This window comes from Meleagris gallopavo, chromosome 2 (genome assembly GCF_905368555.1).
Source record: "Meleagris gallopavo chromosome 2, MGAL_WU_HG_1.1, whole genome shotgun sequence".
NCBI lineage: Eukaryota > Metazoa > Chordata > Aves > Galliformes > Phasianidae > Meleagris > Meleagris gallopavo.
Window position 1 is genome coordinate 81,934,806 of NC_139405.1, and position 21,105 is coordinate 81,955,910.

Consider the following 21,105-nt stretch of genomic DNA (forward strand, 5'->3'; position numbering starts at 1 on the left):
TGCCACTCTCAAGCATCAGAAAATAAGGGGACTTTAAATCACAATAAATATGAGCATGGAATCACAAACTCATAGAATACCCCAAGCTGGAAGGGACCCATAAGAGCATTCTTTTGGCTCGTGTGCTCAATTCACTGCCCACCAGGCCCTAGGTGTGCTTTTCTGCAAAGCTGTCTTGTAGCCAGTTAGCCCCCAGCCTGCACTGCTACCTGGGGTTATCTGCCCCCATCTGTATGACTCTGCATTTGCCTTTAACACAGCGAGGTTCCTCTCAGCCCGTTTCTCCAGTTTGTCCAGGTCCTTTCAAAGAGAAGTTTTATTCTCTGCTCTATCTTACCTCTCCCTGCAGTTTGTTATCATTCAAAAACTTGCTGAGAAGGCACAATGTTTCATCATCCAGGCTGTTAATCAAACTCTACACAGTATTGATCCAGTCTCAACCTGTGAGTGATGCTATTAGCCATTAACTGTGGGTTGGACTTTGCACCACTTGACCACAACACTTGGGGTATGGTCACCCAAACAGTTTTCTACCCAACTCATTACACTGTTCCCCAGTTCATACCTCACTCAAACTGCAGTATGTTTCCCATTTTATTTATAAAAGGACAGCACTACAAAATCCTAATCTAACTGGAACCTTTATGAAATGACATAAGGGCCTTGCTATCTCAGATCTTCAATCTCACAGCTCCCAGCCAATTAAATTTCTTTTACTCATTTTGTCACATAATACTCACATATCAAACACTGTTTGGACAAAAACTCCCATGATCACATCACACTAATCTAAAAAGGAAAATTATGTGAAGCCTTATCTGAATGTAGCAACAGATTAAAATGAACCAAAAGAGCAACCTGGAGCAAACTCACTTTTAAGTAATTGATGCAGATCTATGAGAAAATATTATATAATGAGATAGCTGTATTAGATAAGAAGAACTTAAATTATTCTTTAACTACTACTTACAGCTGCAGTGCAACTTTTAGGAAAAGCTAACCACCAAAATATCCCCACAGACATGGCACTTATTCTGGCAGTGCAGCTCCCTCTCCTTCCTAACACTGCTTTCTAAGAAAACATGCCCGAAGTTGAAGGCTGAAACCAGAGACTCAGTATCTACTTGTCATTTTTCTCATGTCAGCATTCTACTTCTCTCAGCTTGCTCTGTTAATGTACTGTGTTATAAAGAGCAAGCTTAAAAGAAACATGCCAAGTTGAGCACCGTAATTAAAATGCAGTGTTTTGCTTCCTAACTACCTTGTTGAGGGATCATTAGGATCAGAGGGTGAAGATAAGCTAAAGACTTCCTTTCCTTTAGGCTCTTCTCTATTAAAATTAACATGTTGCCATATTCTAACCCCTCCCTCTCTGCTAATTTCAGGGGGAAAAAAAAGGACACAGTTCAAGCAACTATACTTTTTCTCGTCAAAGTACTTAGAATATTCTCAGTATTCTCTCAGACCTCTTAAGCTTTCCTTAATCCTCCTCTTCCAATGAAGACTGAAATTACAATTTCTCCCAAAAGATAGATGCAGCCAGTTTGCTGGTGTGACCGCAAATGATAGTGAACATAACAGCTTATCACTTGTCAGTACCAACTTCAGGTCAAATTTAGAGAAAGGTAAGCTCTCTTTACAAAGCCATCTCTTGACTCTTACTCCAGGTCTCCTTCCCAGTTCTGTGGAGGCACAGCACAGCGAGGACAACAGAAGCTAGTGAAGTTCTCTAATGCCAAATTGATAAACTAATAAGCTGATAGGGGCAGGATTCAAGAGGAAAAGCCTATCATATTTCAAGCAAAAGGGATTACAGCAACTAAGATATGAAAGGGTAAAAGTCTGGGTAAGGATATCATCTACTCTCTAAAAGAACAACAGAACTTCCTTCTTGTCCAATCAGACAATAAGTACTTCTTTACAGCTTAAGTTTTCAGTCAAATTACTCAAACATTTCACTTCCTGGCAAGTATATGCCTTTCCAACAAAGGATAAATAACTTTAAAATCACTACAAAACAGTCAATAACATGTGAAGCAACTCTACATGACACAACACATTATGGACTTTCCAACATCAGCCATACACCACAATGAAGTGTGAAACAATGCACTACCTACCCTCTTTGAAACAAATCCACATTGAAGAATTTGTGGAGCTCCACGGAGAATTCTACCATAGCCTGAACTTCACTCATGTTTATGAGGATGAAGATGTCAAAACTTGTCAGCACCTTAGTTACTGAAAACAAACAGAAAACAATTTTTTAAAAAGATATGCATTGAACAATATCTAGCTGGTCCTTATAAAATGAAAATGCTGTTATACAGTTTCATAGTTTCCTTAAATATACGTTTCCTGTGGTAAACACGAACAATGGATATGCCAAATCCTGCCCAAAGTAACTTGTATCTTTGCTGTGGAGGAATCAAATATTATCAAAGAAGTATCACAATATGATTAGCATAACACAGCCCTGGAACTTACTGATAGTTATGTACTGCAGCTCTACTCTGGTAACTGGCTGGAGAGAAGAAAAAACACTGCCATGAAGGAGACGAAGAGCATGATCTCCTTCCAGCCCTTACTGAAGCAGAATGGCCAAGCAAGTAGCACTACCTCATGTCTGATATGAGGATAGGGATAGCTGAATTACAATGTGCTCAAATTGAAGTTGTAAGGCCTGACAGGAGCTGTAGGACTTTTAAGGGGAAGATTGGAGAGGAGAGGCAGGAGTTAAGGTGGGCAACACGCCCATTCTCAGTCAATCTTTCTTAGTAGTAAAGCATTAATTCTCATTGTCCTTTTTGCAGCCACAGACTGGCACCATACTGCTAATTTACAATTGCCTGCTGATACTTAAATTAAAATCCTACAGACTTTGATGAGTTCTGCTGTTTTTCCTTCAACAATATCAAGTGGATTAATAAAACAGACTACCTTTTCTGCAAACATCTGTCTTCAATCTTCCTAGTTCCTGCAAGCACTGCCAGGTTTGAGAAATAAACAAACAAAAACCAAAATGGGCAATCCATCACACATATTAGTCGTCCTTCTGGCTCAAGCACAGAAGCAGTAAACCTAATACCTGACCTGGTCTGAGCTTGAATAGGTTATGGCATTTTTCTGTTTCTGCTATGCAAGCTTAAACAAGCAGGTGGGAGTCTGTGAGGCAGCAGGTGGTACTACTGAGACTGAAAACAGAGTAGCTGGCAAAGAAAAGTCAGCCAAAGCAGAACAGTCGCTTGAAAGCAAGTTACCTGAGGGGGCTACCTACCAACCAAATTGTCTTGGCCTCTGACACACGGTAAGATTTACCTTGCTGTACTTTCTCTAGAGGAGCTGGTTTCAAGCACCACAGCACAGGTTTAGATTTTTAACAATAAACAAGCAAATTCTAACCTTGTTTTAACAACCTGTTCAAGGACTCTGCATACACTTCACTATGAACAAAGAAACAGTAGCTTAGTACTACTGATGTAGCAGAGAATAGGGAAAGAGGAATTTTGCTTCTGATACTGAGTTGTAACAATAGGAAGAATGCATATCAAGAACCCTTCGTGCCAGATCAGAACTACAGCATGTAGATCAGAGATGCCCTGCTGGCAGGCTGCATGCAGCCCAACACAGCCAGCAATGTGGCTGGGCCCCTGCCCTGTGCGCCCTGCCCTGGGTGTATCTGTAACTCCATTTTCAGTCGAAATAAATACATTACCTGGGAATTTTCAAATGGAGTGCATAGAGCTGCAATCAGACATTCTACTCAAAAATCTGACCACGTCCCTTCACTTTTATAAGCCCCATCACGCCAGAGAAAAACATTTCTCCCTTCACAATCACACCTTATTCATGTCATCACTTTTTGGCAGTACATACATTTGTGAACAGCTATTGTTGAGGATGAAGTAAAGGAGGAACAAAATTTCATCACAAATCTCAAGAGCTCACTAAGAATTACAACCACAGCCATCAAACCAGCTTGATGCATTAGTTTCACAACAACAGGATCACATTTCCCGCTAGCTTTATGTTTTTGTTGCTCTTTTTTCTTTTAATAAAAAATAATAAAGTTAAAAAAATCTTCGTGAGCTTTGTTACTTATATGCATGAACTTTATTATCTATCTTATGAGGGCTGCTTTGAAAGTAATGCTTCCTGTCTTATGACTTTGGCTCCTGAAGCCAGAGGTGAATGTTGGTGGTATGGCAGTAGATATTGAACTTTCCTGCCAATATTCCATTCCAGGTTGTTGTTGTGTGACAGATGGCAGCAGAGGGGCAGTGTGACAAATATGGCACCTGACATGGAAGTGCATATGAAGGCAAGGTGTGTCACTGAACTCTTCCATGTGCAAAAACTGGCATCCATTGACATTTATTGATTTTTGCTGAATGCTGATGGAGACCAAACAGCAGATGTGAGCACAGTGAGGCAATGCGTGAGGCATTTCAGCAGTGGCAACAGTGGATCATCTCCAATGGCACAGATTTTCACAAGTGCAGCATGCAGGCTCCTATTCATCGCTGCAGAAAATGCATAGCTAATGGTGATGACTATGTTGAAAAAGTGTTTTGCAGCTGAGCTTTTGCTCTATTGAATAGTGTTATCGTGCTCTTTGTATCAGTTGCAGTTTCTGTGGAAATATATAGGAGGTATTACTTTCGGAGCATATTTTGTATATGTGGCCCAAGACAATTCCTGTTCACACAATGTGGACCAGGCAAGCCGAAAGGTTAGACACCCATGAACTATATGACACAACTAACACATCTTGTTTAAAAATCCTGTGTTGTAATGCACATTTAGATCAAGGGATTTTGATAGATTTGCTGGATGATGCCTAAAGATTGTCTGCAGTGAAAGGATTGTAACTGATAACCTAGACTACTTGGCAACAATTTCTTCTTCCACTGCTTTGGCTACAGGATTGAGATGTCCTCAATGGCCTTCAAAGCTAGAACGAGGAAGCCATATTTCTTCTCAGACACACTAATTCTCTGGGGTTGCCATACCACGTTACCATGTGTCTCATCTACAACAGTCTTCTGCAAATGGAATCTGAGCTGTCACTGAGCTGATCATGGAACTGCTGTGACCCTGAGCAACAGTCCCAGTGGGAAGTGTATGTAACGTGTATGATACTGTATCATACCTGTATAATACCTCAGAAAGGACCTCACTTAAAAATCCTAAAAAAAAAAAAAAAGAAAAAAAGAAAAAAAGAGAAATGGCTCAGGAGGACAAAGGATGCCACAGAGCTGTCTGAGCCAGTCTGCATTTTGATGAAATGGACTACTTTTCCATGGGATGAAGACATCACGTCATCCCATCTCAGATTCCCCAGCACTAATGGCACTGTCCTTAGTCCCTGAACAGCTTGGCTCCCTCTAAGAGGAGGGAAAACTGCTTCTGCAGGAGTTGCTAGCCAAACAGTCACTCCCAAATGCTTCAGGGTTTGTCACCAGGCAGGAAACTCTACACAAATTCGAAGGTCCATTTTATGAATGAGTTATTCAGCAACAAAAAGCACTCCCTAGCTTTCTCATCACTGCCAAAAGGACTGTCCAGCAAACCTGTAACATTTCTGTTCTGTCTAATATGGCTCTGGCTGGGGCCACTCTCTCCCCGCTCTGTTGAGCTAACTCAGCATCCCCAACCAGCTCACTAAAGATTGCTTGGGCAGGCGCCTTTGCAGACATGAACACAGGGCCAAGCAACCACACAGCATCACGTTTCAAAGCAGTAACAAAGTACTTGCCCAGCTACCAACTGTATTTGGGAAAGTGGCATCCTTGCCTTGTGTCAGTGTCAATTGCTAAACCAACAAGAACTACTCAGCCACAATTCACAAAAATGTGTGCCAGAAAGCAATACTGCATGTCACTGCAAGCATCTGGGACTGCAGTCTGCCAGCTGACCTCTGAGGATGGTTTTTTTCTTTGCTGCACATCGGCTTGTTCCATGAGCTCTTTTATCAGGGTGAAGGGAAGCATTCAGTGTCCTGGCTTGACAGAAACCCCATCATGACTTTCTGTCAGTCTTTCATAACAGCGCAAAGGAAAACAGAGTTTTCTGAACCGTAACTGCTGCATAACATTTTCTGTTATAAACATTTTAAAGGGGAAACTCAAACTTGGAAAAGCTGTCTTTGACTTTTGTTTGCAAATCACAAAAAAATCCAACTTAAGAAGTTAAAACATGCACAGAGGTATTTCTTTGTACATTTTATTTAAATTTACAGCTAACTTTGCCTTAACATCAATAACGTTACATGTCCACAATTCATTTCAATACTTAATGAGTTGGTTGTTGTATTTTAAAGCACATGATTAGCATTCAGAAACTGAGGTATTGAACTGAATGCTGTCCTGCTTGCTTGCAAGAAACAAGAATCCATCATCAAGAAAAACCACATTACGAACGACTGAGGTTAATGCAGCTATAAACAGTATCAGAGGAAGTGATAACAAATAGGAACATCCTAACACACAGGGTTAGAACAATCCAAGGGTTTCACGATTCTTGGTGGCTACTTGGAACCTATGAACAATCAAAGCAGCATAGTAAAACCTGATAGTATTAAAGCACTGAGACTGAAAATCTCCAGTAGTCACTTGATCCAATACTGAGGGCTAAAACTTCACAATCCTGAGGGTTTAATTACACAAATCTTTTCTTAAGGAGAAAATTTCCTACATATCCTTGCCAGTCCATGCTGCCCCATACTAACTCATCACTTCTTCAATTATTCAAGCTCATCTTCTCTGGGGCAACAATACAAAACGGATCAAAGAAATATCATGAGATTGTAAAAGTCCACCAAAAAGAAAAAAAAATGTTTTTTTTTTTTTTTTTTTTAATTAATCATTTTAGTAATACTTCATAGCAACTACATCAGGGCACCTTTGAGTGCAATGAAAAGACAGATGGAGGTGTGCAGAAACCTCCTAAAGCAGCTTTGTTCTCAGTGAAACGCTTGTCAAACAATGCCATTAATCTGCTTCTTGGACTGGGAACTGCAAGACAAAGCTAAGAAACAAAACCACGGTACATCCAAAAAATATCTTACCTCTACTGGTAAATACTCCATTTTAGTACAGTAATTAACCAGTCTTCCAGTTCTTCACTATTGCTGTCAAAAGCATACTGCTTGAACTAGAAAACAAAAAACAAATCAAAACAAGAATGTTTTACCAAGTGCAATCTCTCTGGAGCTTTTCAGTACTAATGTTCTTTATTCTCCTTCCCTGTGTCCTCATGTAATGAATTCTCTCCAACAAACACACATACATACCTTCCACCACACTCTCCCATTTGCCCTCACCTCCTACACTACAATTTTCAGCTTTCTGCAAGTGCAGCAGTCTGACACTTACTTTTCCAAAATGAAGCCAAAAAATAAAATGCTTCTTGAAGCTGGTGCCCTGGCAAAGCTGATGTTGCCACATTTGGTCAAACCACCTTTGTGTGTGCTGAGGAAATTCACTACCAAGCTCCCAAAGGGCTCCACACAGCCCATGCGCCCCTGCAGCCCGCCAGGTCTCCAGAGACAATTCCAGATCACCACCAGCAACACAACAAGGAGGCAAGAGGAGATTCTGGCCCAAGTTGCCAAACACATCTCACATCCCCACACAGCCCCACGTGGCTATGTAGAGGAGACAGCCTTCAGTAACAGGCCAGATGAAATGTTCTTGCTAAACCCTGCGCCTCTCCTACTCAGGAGACAAAGATACCCTGGCTAAAATTCAGGAGACAGGCCCTAAGAACATAATTCCCTAGAGCAAACTCCCCACTCTATCTGATATCCTTCAGATTTTAGACACAAAGAAAAAGGGATGCTTATTTATGCTTTCTTAGAGGAACTTCATGTCCCTTCTGTATGAATTTCAGAGAAACACAAAACCTACTGCAACTTGTGCAGGCAAGCTGTGAAACTAAACTGTTTTTGCTTTAGCTTCAGAGAAAATAGAGAAACTGGAGCATAAAAAATAAATTACCCGGATTTTTTTTTTAAATAGAAAATGCTTGTGCTTGTCATGTGTAACATAACATCTTCAACACCACAAAATACCTTTAACGCCCTGGTAAAATTCCAGTAGCATAACATTGCATCAAAATGACACTGACTTTTATTGAACTGCACAATACAGACTGCACCATACTTTGTTGTTTGGGTTACTTTTTAAAGGATGAAGCTCTTTTTTTTGTTGTTTTTAATGATGAAGTGAGTACAAAATCCTCAGAACAGGTAAGATTAGCCTTAAATTTAGTTTTTTATACGCAGTAGAAGTCAAAACCAAAAGTACAGAATCTTACAAATGAAAGAATAACAAAATGCTTATTTTCCTCTAGTTTTCTCCTACTCTTCAAGCAATGTTTTCTTCTAAGTTCCTGCAGGAGCTCTGTACATCTCTCTGCCTGACCTTTTTCTCCCTTTATACTCAGAGATCCAGTATCTGCCAACACAAACTCAACCACCATCTATCTCTGTGCTGATGACTCACAGATTTGTCCTCCCCACCTGAGAACTGTCTTCAGTTCCAATTTTAGCTGTTTCTTGGACGCAGCCTTCAGCTAAAACTCATTGTGGCTGAAACAGAGATCTTACCCCAACCTGCACAGCTATTCCCAATGCTTACTTTCAGAGCATCTCAGTAAGCAGAGATAGCACAAGCTCATTGTAAACCTAAATAGTATTTTTTCATTTACTTTTCTCATAGACTTGACAAGACTATGCACAGGAGCTGTCAAATGTTACTGTATGTGATCGGGAATGTGTTTCAACTATCTAGATGGCCAAAACGTATCCAAGCTAATATCTGCCTTCGTTTTAATTACTGTTAAGCTGAAAAGTGTAACTCACTGCATGTATTAGTTTAGCACGGTGCTGCAAAGAGCCAGCCTTTTATTTTGATCATTTCACCTCTCCTTCTGCATTTCAGGCTCTCTAGGGAGAGCCCAGACCTCTGCATCAAGCAGAACTCATTTGTCTTCTTTTAAAATCCTCTGGGACCTGAGCAGCACCCAGCATCACAGCATCCTGGCTGATGAGCAGAGCTCCTCAGCACTACTACCAGAGCCCAGTCCTCCAGAATTAAGAAGGTGAGAGAGGTACATTAAGAAATGCTAATTGACTTTTGGGTTGCATAAACATCATGCTGTAATACAAGGGAAAAAAACACCAACATAACGTTAAGTAGAGGTCTTTAGGATACCTTATTCAAATTAATATTAAAAAGACAACACAACTACCACTCAGAAAGAACCAACAGAATAGACTGCTTTATATAAGGATTTTTTATTTGAATGGAGATTATACTGTCTTTAAATCTGCACAGTTCTCCATATCTGAATATAAATATCTCCTCTCACTTGAATATAGTTAAACAATGACCAAATATTATAGGCTCAGGGCAAAACCCAACTATGACAGTTCTCTTCTGTAGGTTCTCTGAGGCTGTATTACTTCGCAGACAGCCACTACACGGCTTGATTCATCTTTTCTAACAAAGCTGGTGTAGAACAATTAAGACACTACCATGGACTAGATAAACAACCACCAATCAAATTTTCCCACGTTATTCTTTAAATTTAGAACCGATAACTGGCCCACTGTGCAGGACACTGATAAAAACAACACACTCATTACTTTGAGCTGACAACTTGATTATTCCCACTGAGCATGGAAATCATCAATATGTTGCACTTATTTCTTTTCTTCTGCCTTGTTAATAGATCACGTGTGCGATGTAATAATTCATCTTGAACATTTATTAGGCTTACTCCCTTTTACCTTAGCACTGCACTTTGCCTGACAAATGACGTGGCATTTCTAAGCTTTCTCGTTAAAAAGTTTAAGACGAAAACTTCTGTGAGCAGCAGAGTAACAAGCTGCTTTCCTGCAGATGCATTCCTATCCTCCATATGATAACCCTCTATCTGGCCATGACACCTTGACCAAGCAGAAGATCACACATCCTGCAGGTACTACGGACCTATCTCTATCGGGTGCGAGCGGCCAGCTGCTGCAAAACGGACCACACGGCAGCTGACTTCTGTATTTTTCCTCTCAGATAGGGCATTCATTGCAGCGCCTCCCCTCTTTGGCTGTCAATGTACACTATACATCACCTTTTGAGAGACTTCCTCCTCTTTCACATTTGGTGAAATTGAGCAATGACTGCAATGGCTGTAATTTCCAACAGTAATTCATAAAGAAAGAGGAAACAGAACACGAACAAACCTAACTGAATGCTTTATTTGCTTTTTAACAAGGACTTCCTCTAAGAATATAAAGCACATTTTAAAAGTAATGATTAAAAGGGTAAGAAATAACTGGCAGAAATTTGACTGCCATCAAGATCCAGTGAAATGCAGCACTTCCATGAAAAATGCTGGCAGTTCAGGATGGGTGCTGTCATGTAAACCAGCCCTTTGGTCCCAATCATCAGCCAAGTGAGAAAAATGATGCAACTATACCACAATTGTGCACTAAGAGCCAAGGAGAACAGACTTATTTTGCTTATAATTTCCACTTAATACAACCAACCTACTTTTTCCCAACAAGCTTTTCAGAAGAGCAAGATGGGGCTAAAAGAAAAATTAAGTGCTTACTCCAAATATTTAATTAAGTCTTTTTGAACTTTACATCAGAAGAACATAATGATCTTACAATAAGCTAAAAAAAAACAACACAACAACAATAAATTTGTAAGCTGTACTATTTTGGCTTAAATAGCAAACTGCGTAACAATATATTCACCATATCATAATCTCAAAAAGATGTACTGTGTAGGAATTAGTAGACTGGGAAAGGGAAGCTTGATAAAATATTTTGATTCTATTCAACTGAAGAAGTTCTTCATAAAGGGTCTAGTAAGGATATATTTCAGTGTACTTAAAACATATTTCCTTTTCCTACTCATAAAGCAAGAAAATCAACACTTCTTTGAATTCCATGTGCCAGGAAATGCAATGAAATAAGAAATAGCTCTCACGCGTACAAATGAATTTGGCATTAAAATGTCTGCAATGACTGTTGCTGTCATTACTCTGCAGTATTTCATGAATCAGAATAATGCTCAAGTCACTTACTGCAACTTCCTTCCCAGCACAAGCAAATTTATTATTAAAAAAATAGATCTTTAAGAGAAATAAAGAAGAAATCCAATGGTACATCCTCACTGAATTATTTTTTAAGTAGCAATTCTGTAAATAAAACAGAGCACTGTTAACTGAGTTAAGTCATTGTTCCCATACCTACTACGAGGTCACAGTTTGACAAGACAGTAAATACAGTTTAGATTTGACAGGTTGATTTTTACTGGAAGGCTTCATGCCAAATACTTACCGTCTTTCCTCCCACAGTAGGCATTAAGTCAGCACAAATGATATATTGTATACTCCTATTAACTTGGGAAACGTGATAGTTTGCCTGCCTGATCAAAGTTACAGTACATAATCTGACAGTAAATCTGATCCAGGATCAGTGGTCACAAAGCCACATCCTTGGTAGCTCCTACACGAACACCATCTGTGGTGACAGGCTGGATGTGCCAAGATGGAAGGACAGGCGCTTCGCTCGGACCTTTCAGCAGACAGAAATTATTTCACTGACAGATGGCGGTACTGCATCAGAGCCTCGTTTATTTTTTAACACATAATGTTAATAACCTAACACAAAGTCAGCTGACTTGGAGCTGACTTTACAGGAATATATCTATAAAAATGATATTAATTTTTCTGTTACAGATTGGCTTCCAGTTTCCCACCATTTTAGCAAAGCAGATTGAGACAAGCATTATTACACATAAATTCAAGTTAAAAGATTGCTTCTTTGATATTAAATGCAAAAAAACCCAACCATTATAATTCTGAAAATATAAACATTGTTGTCATCTGCTTGAATTCTGCCCACTGCCTTTACTCAATACCAATTAAAGAAATGTCATAGCTTTTTATTTTGTTCTTTGTTCATGATTTTTAACCACAGATTCTTCAAAGACCCTCCCTGCAATTGTTTTGGTACACAAAGCATGCATTAGCCTTACATTCAAATCTGTTTTCTTTTAGTATAATGCAATTTAGCTCTGACTATATGATGCAAACATAAAGTTGAAGGACAATTAGATGGACTGTCACTGGGAGCACTGGCCTCACAAAGCTAACGTGGTCATGGGAAAAGTACCCCAGAACGTGTGTTAAAACTATCTACACATCTAGTTTTCAGACATACATTGAGGCAACCTCCATTTCAGTTTAGTGTAATGCCTTATTGCTGCTTGTTTGTCTTAATAGTGACCAGGTAAGGAAGAACCCTGCTGATCCCTGTAAGCTCAGATGGCATCTCCATCAACCTATCTCCTGCTCAATTCCAAATCTAAGAGCATCAACTTGGAGCACATCTAACCTTTCTAAGTCTACATTATCACTCTTTTCTACCACTGCAGCCTGGTGTGAATGAGATCATACCCAACAGAAATAGAAGTCAGAAAAGAAAAAAAGCATCAAATTGAATAAGATCACTCCTTGCTCTCTTTTATTTGCTTTAGAAGAGAAAGATTTGTCCATAGTTAGGCCAATATTAACACCTAATCCTGAAGAAATGAGCAAGAACTCAGAAAGAATTCAAGCTATCTCCTTCCATGAAATTACACCAGAATACCATCAGCAGCTTGACAAGCTCCCATCCCAGGTGCTCATTTCTATCTTCACAGCATCTCACTCCCACAACACATTGCTTGTGGGACAGCATTTTAAAATGAATTAGTTACCATTTTAGAATCATCTATTTTTGCAGAGCTCCATCAGATCACTTCCTTATCCTGTTTCAAAGCACAGCTCCACAAATAGCTCTCACCACCCTTGATGGGGAAGGGACGGAGAACTGCAGCAGGGAGACAGCAGTCCCTCAGAGCTCACTTCTCTTCACATCAAAAGGAGCCAAGCAAAGAGGCTTGAACGGCAGCAATTGTAGAATGATTTGCCTTTCTCACGGTCATTTTAGAGGTAAAAAGCCCTCCACTCCTTCCTTACAATAACTAAGCAAGTTGGAAGCAGAAAGGAGCCAATGTAAGTACTCCTCCTGCCCAGAAAGGATACAGCCTCAAGATGCTAATCACAAACCCAAGTCTGACTTCTCCTGGGATGTTCCAATCCCTCCTCCACAGGCTTGTGCTTCATGGAAGGAAACAACAACCTGTGAGTCCTCCTGAGGGGCAGATGGGGGATATTCCTCTCCTGAAGGAAGCACAAAGGGCTGGGAAGCGTGAGAAGCTTCAAATACGCCTCTCTGGGGAGGCTCAGAGCCACGCTCTGCTTGCAGGATTACTGACTGGTGGTACTGACAGCCTCAGATGACAGCACACCTTTAGCTGAAGCAGGGCTTTTCCCCTCCCTGTCACGGAGGCAGAGCACCAGGCCCGCCCTTGCCTCCGCAGCACTCAGGCCTCACTCTGCCCCGCACAGCACTGGCACTGTCCTGCCACTAAGGTACCAAAGGAAGTTACGTGCAGTGCCTGTTAAACACATGAATACAGTAATGCTATAGAATTTTGCTTTTGCTTACTCCACAGCTTAATAGCTTGATGCCCCTTTTTCCTCCCCACATGTCACCTTCCTGACAGAATAGCGCTGACTCTGATGAGCTGTGCGAAGAACTGACACAAATGCAAAATGGCACTGCTGTGCTTGGGTGCAACATGTTCAAAATAACACCAACTTAATGATCACCTTCAGCACCTTCAATGGGTAGAGGTGAAGGGTTACATCAAAACAAAGCAGTAAACTGATTTTGGAATCAGCCTGAACCGTGACAGCAATTACAAGGCATTGCCTTGTAAACATTTTTTGGTAATGTTGAATAGTTTCTGTTCATCCTTTTTTTTTCCTACAATTTACTTGTCATATTCAGTCAGAAATTTGCACACTAGCATTTTTTAATCACTGGATTCCTTATATGCCCCTTTCAAATATGCAACAGTTAGAATAAGGAAAAACACACAGAAAAGAAGCCCAGCTACCAGGAGCCAAGTCCTCAGAGGTTTTCCCTACTCTGTGGATGCACGGATTATGAGTTTTCAAACAGACTCTCATCGCTGTGTTTGAGAGGGACAAACTCAAAGCTTATCATCCTGACTCCAGATTTATCTTCCAATCTAAACTCCACCAGCTTTCATAGATCTCTCAAGTCAAAAGACAGGTACATTCCTGTCCGAACTTCTTGTCGCCAGCCAACAGTCAAAACAAGCACTTGTAGCCTGAGCTGACATTCAAATTACTATCACAGTATCACAACGTCCTTTCCACAGAAGGGATCATATCTGAAGAACATGAAATGTAAAATTAGTGCCAGGTTAAATCCAATGGCACCAAGCTTCTCCCTGAGTGACAAGGGCTTTGAATAGGAAAAGCCCAGCCAGACATGACAGCATAAGGCTGGAGGTGCAGGTCCCAGCTCCCACTGTTACGTCTACTATTGACCTCAGCTATGGTAAGGCTTTCTCTCTTTGCCATTTTACATGAAAAGCAGTAAATGCAAATTTTCTATTACCTATGCCCCACTGTTCTGGCACCTCAAATATCCATGCTACTGTGGCATATTTTGATACAACTCATTTCACTAAGCTGAGGGATTTATGGTCAGAGGTACATCAAATCTCAGGCTCTAGAATTATCTGACCATTGATTTAATATCGTGTTGCCAAGAAAATTTAAAAGAGAAAAAGCATTTATGGTAAGCTAGATGGGGGCTCATACAGATAGGCAGGCTAGATTTAAATGACTAGATATACAAATATCTTTACTAATGAAAGACACAATTCTAATCAACACTACTTAGTTGTGTACTTTTTTTTTTTTACATGGAAATCTACAAACATTACACAGAAAAATCAAGTGGCAACTGAACTGACAGCCTGGGAAGAAGGCATTTTCTGCAAAAAGTACTTCTTAAACCTGCAGGAGAGCAAGCAGTACTGCATATCTTCCATGAGCTTTAACAGAAAGAAAATAAAAGATATACTGTGAGTCATTCTGATATCAAAACTTCAAATCCTTAGAGGAATACTTGCTTTACTAACTTCAGAAAATCATCTAAAGCAAAAAGAGAGTTCAACTTATTTTACAACCAGAAAGCAGGATTAGTTGATCTAGTTTGACATCCCGTATGTACAATAGGTAACAAAAGACCAACAGCACAATCAGTAAAACATTAGAGTGACAAATTCATTAAGTTAAAACAAGTGAACAAGGCTGTGATTATAAGTAAGCAGAGCTGGATGAGAAAAACAAGAAGTTAAAGGTAAGGCTTCCTGTACAACTGACAAATGCTTTTTATGGAATGTTTTTTAGTTAAATCTAAGAATTTGGGTGAGGAGAGGGAGTTGGTGATTTAAAAATGAGATTTAGCAAACTAGTGGCTTTTATATAAAGATAGATGTGTTTGAATATATGTATATACAATTATATAACATTAGAATTAACAACTGCGTAACTTTTTGTTTTAAAAATATATATATGAAAAAGATTACTTTTAATTTTCCTGCTGTAAGTCATGCAACTTAGGAAGGAAGAAATTCTGCATTTATTTTTAGTAAGAAATATTGATAAGGGAGACTTCATGTTTTGCTTCCAACAAAGGATTGCGATTCTTAGCACTGAAAATGCCCCCAAATCCAAAAACTCTAAAGAAAATCCATGAATAGAATTCAAGCCATTTCAGTCCGTTTTCGCACTTTCAATCTTTGTTCTGCTTATAAATTGAACTCTTGCAGGCTTCACTCTGCTCCTCATTTCTCCGCCTGTTCTTTCCAAGAATAGTGCTGTCACAGATTTCCTGCTCGAAGTAAACACAGTTCGCTCACCTAACTTTTCCCTGACCTCAAACTACAGCAAACTATTTCCTCCCTTTCAGATTTTCTTCTCGTATACCCTTTGTTGTATACTCGTGTTACCACAAATGTTCCACGTATTGTTCTCTAAGGAAGACAATTTGTAAGACAGACTTCTACAAACATCAACTACACCGCGTTACCAACATACCACCAGCTTTCGCTAGAAACGAATGCATAAATATTTAGCTGCTGTGTTCATACTTCTACAATGACAGAGCTTTCCATGCACAATACTTTGAGATATATGCCATGAATGAGCGTCATCAAAATGTGCTTAGTAAAATGCTACAGTAAGCCAAAATCAACAAATACTTAAACTTAAAAGAGCACGTGCCTTGTGACAGAGAAAACATAAAGCGCATGAATGTTAGCAGAACACTGTTTCGCGTGGCTTTGCTGCAGAAATGGCATCTACTCAGAAACAGCACGATTGTAGAAAGTTCACAGGGAAAAGAAAAAGCAGCTTTAGTGTATTCGACCGATCAGATGCAGTCTGTTGCTCCTCCTGATTTAAACCAGCAAGATGCAAAGTGTTGAAGGCTCCTATATACCACATATAACACATTCCAACACGCTTTTCATTAGAAGATCACATTTTCAAAGCTTTTCCACCAGCAGGGAAAAATGAATTTAAGACTAATTCATGATTAAATAACTGTTATGTTCATAGTTTAACCAGAAAAGAAATGGAACATGCTTGTATTCCACTTGAAAACTTTGGCTACGTGCTTTCTGAGCCAACAGCCTGTCAGAGGTACCTGACATACAGCAGCAGGCTCACAGAATAAATACCAATCGTGAACAATTACTGGTCGATACACAGATCCGACTTCTCTTCCCTGTCATGAAAGCAATATAAAGCACTGGTGAGACTGTACTTTTCCATCAGGAGGAAAGTGGGAGGGAGGAAATCCCACACAATGCAAATGCAACACTTCAACTCTGATTAACTAGAGAGTGTATCCCACCAAGGCTACCTTTCAGTGGCTGGGGACCAGTGCACGCAAAAGAACAGAAAGATTTCAGGACAGAATACACAAAGGAGAGGATGAATTATTTAACAAGCAAGAACAAGAAGCGCCAGCTTCTATCAATAACAACTTCAAATATTGAAACAGTCAACAGTAGTAAGAATTCCCAACAATTTATTATAATTCTCAAATTAAGATCCACCTTTGTTAACAGCTTAACTTTCACATTTCTTCAGGACAGCATCTACACACAAAGGCATCAGCACTCAGCATACATCTATGAACGTTTGGGTACCTGTCTCCCAGCCTGGCACAGACATTTAGCTTCCCTTCAAGAACATGAAACAGTACTACAAGAATCAGAGTTGTGACAGGGCTCCCACATCTCTCTACCTGCAGTAGTTCAAGACCTTGCCACTCACAGCAATCCACTTCACCTTCCTGCCAGCATTTGCTTTCCTGGCCACTTCCATGCATAGTCAATACTGTCAAGAAGAGCTTGCACCAAAATACAGAACATCCTGTTACAGTGTATTAACATCTTAAACCATAACAATCAAGTCCAGCAGAGGCTCAGTCTTCCTTGATGGACTAGCAACGACAGCAAATCCAGCAGCATGAATTTTGATTTTCACCTCTCTTTTCTTCTTGGGAACTATGTTTACTATTCTGTGTGGTATAAAATGCAAGAGACAGTCCTAGAAACAAGATCCGGAACAAAACTGCTGTTCTTATCTGCATGGGGGCTTTGGTGGGTTCAGAACAGTCACTGAGGCTTATTTCTTCTGCAGCCTGAACAGAATACAAGATGTTATTGTTGGGCTTTTGCTGAACTCAGAACTAAATTCTACAGCAGTGGAATTAGATTCAATCAACAAACATACTGGGTTGTCTGGCACGTTTCTCAGAATCGCAGTTTTGAGACTTTGATTCCTGCATTCACTTGACCACAATCCGATTACACATCAAACCTTACTCAGGCCACTCATACTTACTATAGCTTAAAGTGAAGACAACAGATCAATTTTACTAATACAGTAGTTTCACATATTGCTGCGAATGACCAGTTTTATAGGATTGTAAGTCACATCAAGCAAATTTAAAGCATACCAAAGAACGAGTTCTACTATAATCTTTACTGATTACTGAAGGAGAGCTGATGCATTGACCTATGCTACTTAAAGAGGGAAAAATGAGAGGCAACCACCAAAGCATGGGCTCAGAGCTGCAGTCGATTCCTGATATGTCAGATGCAGGTACTCACACTGCGACTGTCACAGGCAAAGAAACAGAGCAAGGTGATGATTCTGTTTCATTCTGTTTGAGTATATATAAAAATCCAACTACAGCCTGGTCTACTGCTCACTACCTGCAAAACAGCATTTTCAGTGTCAGCAAAGAACTGTTGAATGAAACAACACAAACTACGCTGAAATACTTAATTTGCTCTTCCAGAAACCAACATTTTTTCATCCTGAAAAAGCCGTTACATTCCAGCAGAGCTCAGCTTTCCTTTAGCAAGGGCCAAGCACTTCTCCACAATCAAAATGCTCCATAAGACATTCAGGGGATTGATACGTAATGAAGAGCAGAACAGAGCAGTATGGATCACGCCAGCAGCATTTCCTACTGATTAGCCCAATGAACAAAAAGCAGTGTGTGAATTTTTGCTTGCCTTACCCACACGTAACTCAGCACTAAGGCAGCTGCAATTCTTAAGGCAAACCCCACTAAAACATAAAGGCCTCTTACACCAGTCACCTGGTAAAACGATAAGGCTTAAAACAGAAAGTTTGCTTACTTTTCAATCAAAAAAGTCCACTGCAAGGAGCAAAGGCCCCGAACACCTCTGTAGTCACAGCATTCATGTGACCGTAAATCTCACAAATTGTATCTTCAAATCGGCTACGTTATGCAACTTCCAAACGGCTCCTATAAGCACGCAATAAGGTGTTCACGCAAGTTCTACGGAAAACGTTAAAAACCTCCCGGAACACAGCAGAGCCGCTCTGCAGCACTCGCTTCTCATGCAGGTTCTGCCGCCAGCGCTGTGCTGGGCTTACGGTGCCGGGGTGGCGGTGGGGTTCCGGCGGGGCTTTTGCGGGGTTATTCCCCCTCCCGGCCCGGCTGCTCCCAGGGCCGCTGAGCAGTCCGGACCCACGGGGCCGCACCAGGAAACACCCGGCAGCTGTTCCCAGCGCTCGGCCGCCAACTTACGGCACTACACGAAAACGTTAAAAAATAAAAACTATCGTTCCAGCTCCCGACGGACAGACAGCAGCGTTTCCCAACGCGGGCGCGGCGAGCCCGGTCGGGCGGCCGCCGCTCGGGCACTTCACCGAGGGAACGAGGTGGAAATTATTCCTGACCTATTTTCGGAGCGATAAACAATCGGCGGCGGCGGAGCGCTGCCCGGGCACCGAAACTTCCCGGCCACGGGGCGAGGCGGGTCCACCGCCCCCCGCCCCCGTGCCAGCAGGGGCCGGGCCGGAGCAGCGCCGCGGGGGCCGGGGGGTCCCCGCACAAACAAGCCGCCCTCCCGCCATGCCCTCGGCGGGCGCGGGGCTGCCGTTCGGCCGCATCCCGGCGGAAGGGGCCGGAAGGCGGAGCGGGGGGGGGGGACACGCCGCGTTCCCGCCGCCCCCGGCCCACCGCCCCGCTCCCCCCTCGCCGCCGTCCCTCACCGACCTGGGACGGAAAGGAGCGGCCGCCGCCGCTCAGCCGTCGCCTCCTCGCCCGCGCTTCCCGTTCGCAGCGCAGTCCAGGCCGCGGCAGCAGCGGGGTGGCGTAGCGCGGGCATCCGCCGCCGGCGCCCGCTGCTCCCGGAGCGGCCCGCGCAGCCGGCGCTGTGCGGGGAGGGGGGGCCGCCGGGAGCCTGCCGCGCGCCGCTTCCTGCCGCCCGGCGCCGAGGGACGGCGGGTGCCGGAGGGTCGCGGTGCCGCAGCCTCGCGGCCGCCTCTGAAAAAACGATCTCGCGGCTAGGTGGAGGCAGAAGCCGGCGGCGGCGGAGCACTCGGCCGCCGCCGCATCCCCAGCTTCCCGCCGGGTTTTCCGCGCCGCCTCCGGCTCCGAGGAGTCGCTCCCGCGGCGCTGCTGGCAGCCGGAGCCCCGCCGCCGCGCCCGGCTCGGGCTCTTGCTCCCCCTGCCGCCCCGCCGGGCCTCGGCTCGGGCTCCTCCCGCGGCTCCGCGGGGCCGGGCCGGGGCGGAGGGGAGCGGCCGGCAGCCGGCGGTTCGCGGGCGGGCCCTCAATCTCCCGCGGGCCCGATCTCGGCCGTCGGGGCCCGATTCCCCCGGGGACCGTTCCGCGGGACCGCGCGCACGGAGCGCCGGGGGGCGGGGAGGGCTCCCTGCCGCGGGCACCTCTGCCGGGGCTCGGGATCCCCAGGGCACGGGGTGGGCGGGGGGCAGCTGTGGTGCGGGACGCGAGCCGGTAGTGGTTGGTTGAAGCCCTGTTTGGGTAACGTTCTTGTGAGACTTCTGGCAGTGTATCAGAGCAGAATGCAAGTAAATGGGCTGTGATGAAGCTACCTGTCTTAACGCAGAGGGGGAGAGATGCCGTGTACTTCATTCTCCCATTAACAAGTGCAGCGTGCAGCCTGAGAATCTGTTGTTTTCAGTAGTTCTCTGAACCGAAATGATTGGCTGTCTGAGAAGAAGGCTCCTTTTCTTCTTTGCCTTCTGTTTGCCTTCCCCTGGAGAGAAGAAAAAAAAAATAAAAAAAAAAAAAGAAAAAATGAACTTGAATGTGAAGAAAACTCTCATCTTAGCTTAAAGATAGTTTTTCAGAAGCCAAGGTGGCCTCCCCTCTGAAAGTTAGACCTGAACCTGTTTTGCTGAAGTCTGTTAGTCTGTTAGGAGAGTGACAAAGCAGGCTGTTAGCAGTAGGTTTGCTTATGGTATTCCTTTGATTGTGGAGCGCCTTTCAGCCATGCAGCCTCTGGCTGGTCAGGTGTACCTATTCATCTTTGCATATGCTTCTTTCATTAATGCCTTTATCAATTAAATTAGCATCCAAAAATGCCAGCAGAAGATAACAAAGCAGGCAGCCTGGTGGTGCTGGGCACAGAAGGAGAGAGGGACAGGACGTGATCGCAGCGCAGTGCTGAGACTTTGCAAGGAGTCCTCCTGAGTTCCCAGCACCTGCTTGTTGCTTTGTGATCTGATTGGGATTGTTCTCATCACTGCACACAGAACCTTGCTCACTGCAAGCTGAACTCGTGGCTGTCTGGAAATTTAAT

General features: G+C 42.7%; 1 protein-coding gene across 3 annotated transcripts in view; it reads right to left on the reverse strand.

The window, feature by feature from the left end:
• Positions 1-20,065, reverse strand: part of FAM135A (family with sequence similarity 135 member A) — an 81,194-nt gene extending 61,129 nt beyond the window's left edge. Inside the window, exons 1-3 of one of the 3 annotated variants that reach the window (XM_085217825.1) lie at positions 19,556-19,696; positions 7,070-7,155; positions 2,121-2,241 (exon numbers count right to left, since the gene is read on the reverse strand). In XM_085217825.1, coding sequence (XP_085073951.1) covers positions 2,121-2,197 — 77 coding nt within the window. In that variant the 5' untranslated portion in view covers positions 2,198-2,241; positions 7,070-7,155; positions 19,556-19,696. Of the gene's footprint in view, positions 1-2,120; positions 2,242-7,069; positions 7,156-19,555 lie in introns of all 3 variants that reach the window. The other 2 variants (XM_085217824.1, XM_085217823.1) reach the window with 2 other exon arrangements.
• Positions 20,066-21,105: the final 1,040 nt, after the last annotated feature.